The sequence below is a fragment of the Myotis davidii genome, unplaced genomic scaffold (assembly GCF_000327345.1).
Source record: "Myotis davidii unplaced genomic scaffold, ASM32734v1 scaffold208, whole genome shotgun sequence".
In the NCBI taxonomy this organism is placed as follows: domain Eukaryota; kingdom Metazoa; phylum Chordata; class Mammalia; order Chiroptera; family Vespertilionidae; genus Myotis; species Myotis davidii.
The window spans coordinates 1,832,664-1,842,665 of record NW_006299706.1 but is presented as its reverse complement, the minus strand read 5'-3'; the positions used below and the strand labels follow the sequence as shown (position 1 = coordinate 1,842,665).

Sequence of the window (10,002 nt, the reverse complement as noted above, 5' to 3'; positions counted from 1 at the left end):
AAATAAACTGTGACAGGCAGTTTTCTGAATCCCAAAGCAAAGGAAAGGGGAAAGGACAGAGGTCAAAGGGTCAGCCAGGGTAAAGACACGAACAAGGCTCAGATTACCACTGCCATTCTAGCCAGGCCAGAAGAGACCACCGCCGCCCCCACCTGAAGCAGGAAGGAAGGTAGGTGGTCAGTGGTGCACTCGGGAGAGGGGAGAACTGAGTCTCCAGGAGCGGCGTGCGAGCTGATGGTTGCTTGGATGTCTGTGGGTTACCCCAGGGTCCTGGAACAGCCAGATGCTTTAGGGTCTCCTGGATCAGTATGTTTCTGGGGGGTCCCAGCTTGGCCAGAACTGCAGGAGCCTCTCTAGGTCCTCCTATCATAGCCTCGGTCCAGGCCTGCGGCAGCCCCCGTCTGAGAGCCCATGCGCTTGGCACAGGGGAATCCTGTAGGGGAGCCGGCCACCGTGCCCAGCCCACGGAGTGCTATTGGTGGCACAGAGTGGCAGAGAAGCTGCTCTTGAGGGAGGAAGGTGATCTTTTGTGCTGCTCCCCGCTAGTCAGGTCCGCACTGCTCTAGGCACCCCGGTCAGCACGGCCAGGCACTACCCCACGGCTCAGTCTGTGCCCAGAGTTTAAGCCACCTCGGTGCCCAGGTGGTTGCTGTCGGCGTCCATATCACCGGAGGAGGTCCTGTGCTCCTTGGGGAGTTGGAGGTGCTGCTTCCTGCTCAATGGGGCCTTCTCCCCAGGGGGCAGGTCCCCACAGCCCTGGACCTTGCCCCGGGCTCGGAGCGCCCCCAGTCGGGAGAGGAGGAGGACGATGAGGGCTGCTGAAAGCACTAAGGCGAGCAGGACAGTGACAGTGAGAAAGTGGGGCCAGTAGGACCGCTGGGCAGCCAGCGCGGCCCCACCACCGACCCTGGTCAGCGAGGCCTCCATGCGCTCCCGGGGAATGCCGGCCAGTTCAGGGTCCAGGGCCAGGGGCGGGTCTTGGCTGTCCACCCAGTAGGAGACCACAGGATATGAGAAGCCGTTCTCGGTGGCCAAGCACTGGTAGAGGCCTCCCTCCCCGTCCCGCAGTAGCAGCAGGAGGGAGCCGTTGTAAACCATGGAAGAGGCTCCTGCGACTGTTGCTGTCCCGTGAGTCCAGCGGTAAGAGGCCAGGGCTGAGAGGTGGGGGCAGGGGAGCTCCAGGATGGAGTTGGGAACGGCCAGGACTTCTTTAACTGTAGGTGAAGAAAAGGGGGCAAAAAGTTAAGGGATGTGGGGGAGAACGAAGGAGGAGAGTGTCTCTAAACCCACGTCTGGACTCCCAGTGAACATCTCCAATTCCCATCTCAACTCCCAAACTCAACTAACCCCTCCCTATCTCCAATCTGGACCCGAACCTGACTTCCAGTCCATCTCACTCCAACTCTGACACCAAAACCAACTTTACCCTCGATCCCGAATCCCACCTTAGAACTCCTGTGCCCTCTCCCGATAGCCAAGACCCAAATCCATCGAAACTCTGGGGGTTCAGTTCTCAAGCCAGGCAGATGCTGGGGGAAGATATTGAGGCAAGAATTGCCTGCCCTGCCAAGATGTCCCCGCCCCCCCCCCAAGCCTCTGCGCCTCCCCTGGCCCCACACTCACTGATCTGGGGGCGGCTCGGAGGCCGGAGGCTCCTGCCCATGGGGCCATTGGCACACGCCCACTGTGGGTTCCCTTTCTCCATGTCCTGACTCCAGGACATCCTGAGAAGGCAAGGAAATAAAAAATCATCCTTGAAGACAAAAGTGGGAAAAGCAGGGAGGGATAAGTGGGAAAGAAGTTGGGGGTGAGGGTGGGGAACACATGAGATAGAGCAGAGACCCAGGATGCTGGAGCAGCTTCTAAACTGCTGGGTGCAACCTGTCCCTGGAGGAGCCCCCGGGAGGAGGGGGATCTCGGAGGGACTGTGTCAGTAGCCCCTAAAGAGAGGAAGAACAGGGGCACGAGCTGGGTAGAAAGGGTCCTGGCACCATCCGGGACTGGCACTCACGGCATGGAGGTGGGCAGGAGGCGGCAGAGTCCGGACTCAGGGTCCCAGGCACAGTGGGGGTCCCGGGCAAGGACACAGTCCACACAGCTCTCATAGACACTACAGTTGGCTCGGGGAACCCTGACGACACCTCCCGAGAAGCCGACAAACAGCGCACCCTGCAAGAGCGACGGAGAGTGTCAGGGTGCGGCCCGCACACCTAGCAAGGCCCCAGCACCTCCGGCCCGCCCCCTGAGTAGGTCCCTCCTCACCTGGGTTGGGGCCAGCTGCAGGTTGCGAACAGGCTCAGGCTCAGGGAACAGCTGGATCTCCTCTACCAGATGTGCTCTGCTGTCCCCGCTCACCACAGCCTTGTGCAGGAGCCCTGTGGCTGTGGAAAGACAGAGTTGAAATGGCCTCACCTCTTCCCCAGACCCCGCCCTTCTCCCTCCCGACTCCAGGTGGCCTCCCGGCTGTCAGCAAGTGCTCTCTGAAGCTTCACATGCCCTGGACATGGACCTGCCTGACCGTTTTCCTCTGTGCCACGGAGATGGAGAGCTCTTGTAAACAGCCTGAAATCCCTGCCCCTGTCCTTCCTGTGCAACCACCTAATAAAGCTCCATCCCTGCAGGGACACACATTCTCCGTGGGCATGGGCCAGTGGGCAGCTGAGTGCTCCCGTGGAAAATCACATCACCAGCCTCCCTCGCCTCCCTAAGTGTTTATACTCAAAGGCACTTCAAGGAGTTCTATCCTGACCACCCTTTTGTTTTTATTTATTTATTTTTAATCCTCATCTGAGGATATTTTTTCCATTGATTTTTTGGGAGCGTGGAAGAGAGACGGAAAGAGAGAGAGAAACATTAATCTGAGAGAAACACATCAATTGATTGCCTCCTGCACGAGCCCCAACCAGGGCCCGGGCTAGGGAGGAGCCTGCAACCAAGGTACGTGCCCTTGACAAGAATCGAACCTGGGACCCTTCAGTCTGCAGGCCGACAGCTCTATCCACTCAAGTCAAACCGGTTAGGGCGAATTTTTATTTTTTAAATATATTTTTTATTGATTTAAGAGAGGAAGGGAGAGGAAGAGAGAGAAATAGAAACATCAATGATGAGAGAGACTCATTGATTGGCTGCCTCCTGCAAGCCCCACACTGGGGATTAAGCCCGCAACTCGGGCATGTGCCCTGATCAGAAATAGAACTGTGACCTCGTGGATCATAGGTCGACACTCAATCACTAAGGACTGACCACCCTTTTAAAAATTGCAACCACTCCGATTGGCATTTCTGATCCCCCCTCACGTTAGACCAACTTTCTAATCTCATAACATCTGACGCCGTTGACTTGGGGAGTTTGTTTGTCTCCCTGCACTCCACAGGGACAAGCTTCCTGTTTGTTTCATTCTCGACTGTGCACCCCGTAAGTGCATGGCTGGTAGGGTGCTTAGTAACAGGTCCTAAATGAATGAATGAATGAATGAATGAATGCATCTGATAGGTTTCCTTCCACTAAAGCTCATGGTCATCCCTTCACCAGGCCCTCAATATATAGGCTTGGCAATCTTCCACGCTCCCCTGTGACTCTCCTGCTTTCCATAATGACTATTTGCATCCACCCCTCGCTCCTCAAACCTCCCACCTTTCCCACTCCTCATTCCCAGCTCAGGACCTGTGTCCTTCTACTTCATAGAGAACACAAAGTCTTCACATAAGAGCTCTTTCTGCTGTCCTGGCCAGTTGGCTCAGTTGGTTGGAGCGTCGTCCCATATACCAAAAGGTCTTGAGATTGATTCCTGGTCAGGGCACATACCCAGGTTGTGAGTTCAAACTCTGGCTTCCTGCTCCTCTGCAACCTCACCTGCCAATTATCCCCTCGCCTGCCCATCTCTCACCATCTCTCTCTCCCTACTGGATCGTGACAATATTTCCCATATTTAAAAAGAGAATGCTGGCTGGACCCCACACCCTCCTCCAGTCACCCCCTTGCTCTCTTCCCCTTCACAGCCACGCCTCCTGAAGGAATGATCTCTGTACTTGCTGTGTCCAGTTCCCCTCTATCCACTCGCTCTTTACCTCTCTGACATGGCTTCCCCCATAAAATAAGCAGCTCTTGCTAAGGCCACCAAAGCCCTTGTGTGTATCTCCCCAACCAGACTGAAAGCTCACAAAAGGTAGGGATGAGCTGTTTTGCTTCCCCACTGTATTTTCAGAGCCTAGCAGGGTGCCAGGCACATAGTAGGTGCTCAGAAAACACTTTCTGAATAAATGCATGAGTGTATAAACGGCACCGATTTCCCTCCTCAGTTCCAGGCCCCTGAGGGACGTCCTGAAGCCTTCTACTCACTGGTGCCCAGGTACATGACCAGATGGCTGTGCCCATCAAGGCCCTGGGCTGTCTCCACTGCGAGTCGTGTGTACTCCACACCAGACTTCACCAGCAGGGGCGTTCCCACCACCTGCTCATCCATCAGGAAATGGTTCTTCATGAAGAGCAAGGCTTTATCAGAGGAGGGGCCCATCGAGCACTGAAAGGGGAAGAAGGCAGATCAGGTCAGCTTTCTCCATCCACTGCCTCTTCCCTCCCTTCTCCCCCCTCTGCTGATCTCCTTAGTTCCCTCCTTCCTGGCATTCCTCATCTCCAGACGGTGGTTGGGCTTTGAATTCTAGCCTCCACATGCCTGAGGTCCCGGAACAGTAAAATGGGCCTATTACCAATATATGACAGGTTGGCTGGGAGGACGAACAGTAAAATACATGAAAAGTAATTAGAACAGTGATTGGCATGAATTAAGGACTCAATAAATGTTAGCCATTATGGCTTTCCTCCTCCTCCTCCTCACCGCCATCGAGGATGCCTGGCAGCCGGCAGGAAGCAGGGTGAGAGCCCTTAGCAGGCAAGAACCCTGTTCCACGCATGTCTGTAGCTGGAGGCTTGGCACAGGACATGGTACACCATTGGTGCCAATAAATGTTTGCTGAGCCACTGATTAAAGGAAAGATAGCATATAAAAGGGTGGTGTGGCAGGGAGTGTTTCTCATCAAGGTTTTGCATGAACTTGCTACATGACTCTGGGAGAGTCTCTTCTCCATTCTGGGCTTCCCTTTCTCACCCATAAAATGAGGGGTTGGACTGGCTGTTCTCGAAAGGCCCTGCCAACACCAGAATGCTAGGGCTCTTGGGACACCTGTGCTATGACCTTTAGTCAGGACCCTTGTCCTTCATATCCGAGAGCACTGTTTTAGGGTCAACCCCAATTCTGTCACCTACACGCTCTGTCCCCAGACAAGTTCCTCCACTTGTATGAGCTTCCATTTCCTCAGGTGTCAAGTGAGGCAATAGCATCTACATCACATTTTGATACCAGGATGAGCACAGGCACCTACACTGGCTTCCTCCCAAAGGGATTCTTTACAATGGCAAACCTACAGGGATGGGGAGGACTGGAGAGAAGGCATTTGGAAGTTGGGAAACAAACGAACAAATACTAAGAGACTTAGCAGAAATAAAAAGTCTTCTTCAGACGATCTTGGGGTAGGTAGACCAAAGCTATCTGATTTATAAGATAGTCTCTAAAGCTCATGAATTAGTGGCCCCAGTCACTTCTGGAAATGACTTAAAGAGGGGCGCCGAGTAAAGAGAATTATTTGAAAATTTGTTTAAAAAGCAGGCAGATCTCCTCCCAGCCCCATGTTCCTGCGTGACTGTCCCTTCCATGCCCTGGACCAAGACTGGAGGTTTATTCGTGGAGACAGCGGGCCTCTGGGTGGAGATCAGCAGGCACAGTTCGGAGGGACACCACCATGAAAGGGGGGCAGCAAGTGCAGGCAGGCACAGTACAGGCGGATACTCTTCCCCACTCCCAACCATCTTCCCCCATGGCACCCTGACACCAGGAACCAGACCATCTCCTTCCGAGCAAAAGACAAGGAGAGTCTGCTCTCGGAACACCGACTAGAGGTTCCAGAGGAAAGATTTTAAAATACTAACATTAAAGGTCCCCAACAAAATAGCCCAGCTTGACCATCCTCAGTGCAGCAACAATGGAACTCAAGTTGCCAAGTCACAGGTCAACCCTCAATCACGGAGCCACAGCTGGGCTCATTACCATCTTAAGAGAGATAAGTGAAGAGAGAGGACAGCCAGATATTACATACATCTTGAAGAAAGGACACACTACGTGCCCTTGACCGAATTGAACCCAGAACCCTTCAGTCCATGGGCTGACGCTCTATCCACTAAGCCAAACCAGCTAGGGCAGAAAATTTTTATAAAAGAGATATTTAAAGCTTGAAAAAACTAGGAAATGATATATTTTATTTTATTTACATATTTTTATTGATTTCAGAGAGGAAAGGAAAGGGAGAGACAGAAACATCAATGATGAGAGAGAATCATTGATTGGCTGCCTCCTGCACACCCCCTACTGGGGATCGAGTCTGAAACCCAGGCATGTGCCCTTGACAGGAATCGAACCTGGGACCCTTCAGTCCACAGGCCAACACTCTATCCACTGAGCCAAACCAGCTAGGGCAGAAATGATATATTTTAGCAGAAATTTAAAGTCTGGTAGAAGGATCGGAAGGTAAAATTGTGACACTCTTCCAAAAAGTAGAACACAACTAAAGCTTTGGGAAATAGAAAAGGTTTTTAAAAGTTAGAGGACCAGTCCAGGAGGTCCAGAAAGAAGAGAGAAAAAACATTCTAACATTAGAATGTCAGCTTCATGAGGGAAGGGACTTGTTGTTTTATTCACTGCTGTATCCCCAGTGCCTAGAGCAGTGACATGTGGCTCCAAAAGTATTTGTTGAGCCCTGACCACCTAGCCGGTTGGCTCAGTGGATAGAGCATCGGCCCATGGACTGAAGGGTCCCGGGTTCAATTCGGTCAAGGGCACGTACCTCTGTTGCAGGTTCCCCAGCCCTAGTTGGGGTGCGTGCAGGAGACAACCAATCGATGTGTCTCTCTCACATCGATGTTTCTCTCTGTCCCTCCCTTTCTCTTCCACTTTCTCTAAAAATCAATGGAAAAATATCCTCGGGTGAGGATTAATAACAACAACAACAAAATTACATATATATATTTGTGGAATGAAATAGGAGGAAATAGTTCAAGAAAACTTATTAGAACTGAAGGAACTAAATTTCCAGGCTGAAGGGGCAAACTGAATGTCCAGCACAATAAATGAACAGAGTCTCATCAAAGCTCAATAGTGTGAAATTTTCAGAATAGCCAGGGACAAAGAGAAGGCCTTACAAGACTCCAGTGAGGAAAAACCAGGGGACATTCAAAGAGTGAGGGATCATCAGAAGAGCCTTGGACGTCTCAACAGCACCGCTGGAAGCTAGGAGATAATAAGCAAGCCTTCAGTCTTCTAGTCTAGAATTACATGTACCTGGCCATACTACCAAATGTGAAAGTAGAATAAAGACATCTTCAAAAAAAGAAAAGACATTTTTAGACACTCAAGATCTCGAAAGATTTTACCGCTATATATCCCTATCTAGGAATCTACAGGGACCATCCTCCACTAAAATAAGATAGAAAAGAAGAAGAAGAAGCCATGAGATGCAAGAAACATGACATCATCACAAGGAAGGGGCAAGGGCAATGCCCAGAATGACGAGGAGGGGAGATGCCAGGGTGGCCGCTGTGCACGAATGCAGGGGGCCTCCAGTCTAGACGGCAGTGGACAGGGAGGAGTTCCAGGAATGAAACTGTTAGAACGTCGAAGGGGTCTGTCTTCAGAAGAGATTCAGATAATTAAGTAAGAGTTTGGAGTTGGCTGCTCTGTTTGTGGAATAGCCCCTCTCTGTCTCACTGTTTCACGAACAAATTCTTTTACTTAAAAAAAAAAAAAAAGCCTGGGGTTAAATGAAAGATAAGAGTTTAGAAAACAAAGCAAGCAAAGAAACATCAAAATCACTACTAACCCCAGGGAAAATTTTTTAAATGCAAAAGGAGAAGCAATCAGGGCTCACTACTTGGCTCACTGGTGAATAATAATATAAATCTTGATCTAACCAAAATTGCTATAAAACTGTTGGAAGATGAGGGTCGGGTGCACTGGTGTGTTCGTAAGGCAGCTCTGGAGTGGGGGTAGGGGAGCCCTGATTTGTAGTGTTTGCTGATTTCCATGGTTTATACTGCCACATGGTTGATTGCAAGTTACCAATGCAATGCCACTGGACACGAATTTAGAAAGAGAACTGCAAAAAGAGTTCTTGCTAGTTGCTGAAAGCCAGCTCCAGCACACGACTGGGGGGAGGGGGGCGGGGACACAGGTAAATCCTCACCTCTTAGAATGGGAATGCAGTAGATACTGCCTGAAGCTGAAACAGCAAGACGTAACAATAAAACTATATTATTTAGAGATTTGGAGATAAATACCAGAAGAATCAGCTAAAAAAAATTGAAGTTGGTTTTCTCTAGGAAGGGAAATAGGGCTTTTTTGGTAACCAACACATGTAAATCTGTATGGTTCTTTAAATAGTGTACATAGACAATTCTGATTTTTTAAAAAGTTAAATAAGAAATGCAGGTGAAGATGCCAACACAGTCCTTGGCACAACGCAGGCTCCTGTGTTTTCTCAGGGAGATCCCTGCCTTATTTGATGTGTACGAAGCTGGGGTAAAAGGGGCTGCTCTGTGTGGGGGGTGGGGCTGGACACCTGAGGAATGCGGGCAGCTGGACCCAGTATATATCTCAGCAGACAGAACTGGTGGTGGCCGGGGGGAGAACTAACATTTGTTGGGCATCTATTATGCCACGACAGGTACTTTGATAGGTGCATTATGTGAGTGTCTCTGGGGGGAAGAGGGGACTTTGCTCAGTGTGGGGGCTGGTACTCACGCTGCCTGGTCGAGGACTGATATCAGTGACCCTAAGAGTAGTCCATCGTGAAGTGTCTTTGTTCAACTCCTTGTACTTCCCCTCAAAGACACGCTTGATGTCCTTGAGAGAGAAGGCACAGACAGCTGAGCTCCTGGTCCCACCGATTTGCCTGGAGACAGCCAGAGGGGACATGGTCTGTGATCTCCTCTGCTCTATGAGGAAGCTCCCCCTCCAGCCCTGGCCTACCCTTGGTGAGGAACCCCAGGAGGGCAGGAATGTGGGGGGCTGTGCCAGCCTCTCTAGCTGCCTCTCCTTCCCCTAGTTGTGGTAATAAGGGCTAGGAGGGCCCCTGACTCTGGCCCATTTTAGGATCTGAAGTGTGATTATCCTTAAAGAGAATGAACTGGGGGTCAGGCCCTGGGGTTGTACCCATGGGAAGGGCAGTGTAGCCAGTGCCTGACAGGCTCCAGGTGAAGCCCTCCTCCTTTATGTCCTGTGGCTTCCTGGTCCTCAGAGAATGAACCAGAACCTGACTACAAGACTACTATTCCTTCAACCCTGGTCTGTGGAGACAGGTGTCTTTCTTGTTCTAACTTGACTGTGGCACACACCGTGTTCTAAGTTCTGGGTGCCATAGATACCAGGCCCTGCTTACACCAGGTATCTTTGGTACCTGACGCATTGTCAGCGGATCCCTAAAACACTGTGGGGTCAGACCACAGCAAATCAGTTCACCTTTCTTAGGCTCCAAGCAATGGATATATTTTTATCTTATGACACTGATGGTGTTTCTCTCTTTGCTCTGGCCATTAGGAAGCTCGGTGCTAAATTTTTGACTTAGCATCCAGGGACTGTGTACATGACAAACGTTAGTAATATGTGGATCCTATCCCCGGCTACTCTTATTCTCCTTTTATTCCCATTTCTTTATGGGATATTTTAATTTTACTTTCCTTTTTTATTTTATTTCTCTCAATGGTTGGCTTTTGTAAGCTGCCTCCTACCCTACCCTTTTTGGAACCAGCCAGGATATAAACTAGTAAGAACTTCTCTGAGCTACATTTTTTCCCATCTACATGAAGGGCAGAGATCAAATTCCTGGGAGGTATTTGGACTCACGTCAGTTCCTACCTCCCGTCCCCCCGTCCCCCCCTCCCCCAGCGAGCCCCAATCCC

The 10,002-nt window shown here is 50.7% G+C and overlaps 1 protein-coding gene across 1 annotated transcript in view; it reads right to left on the bottom strand.

The window, feature by feature from the left end:
• Window positions 1–238: 238 nt before the first annotated feature.
• SEMA4A (semaphorin 4A) overlaps window positions 239–10,002 on the bottom strand; it is a 17,157-nt gene continuing 7,393 nt past the window's right edge. The window contains exons 8-13 of the mRNA XM_015571685.1: window positions 8,846–9,145; window positions 4,339–4,519; window positions 2,263–2,381; window positions 2,012–2,169; window positions 1,624–1,724; window positions 239–1,214 (exon numbers count right to left, since the gene is read on the bottom strand). Of these exons, the coding sequence (XP_015427171.1) occupies window positions 622–1,214; window positions 1,624–1,724; window positions 2,012–2,169; window positions 2,263–2,381; window positions 4,339–4,519; window positions 8,846–9,145 (1,452 nt within the window). The 3' untranslated portion in view covers window positions 239–621. The remainder of the gene's footprint in view (window positions 1,215–1,623; window positions 1,725–2,011; window positions 2,170–2,262; window positions 2,382–4,338; window positions 4,520–8,845; window positions 9,146–10,002) is intronic.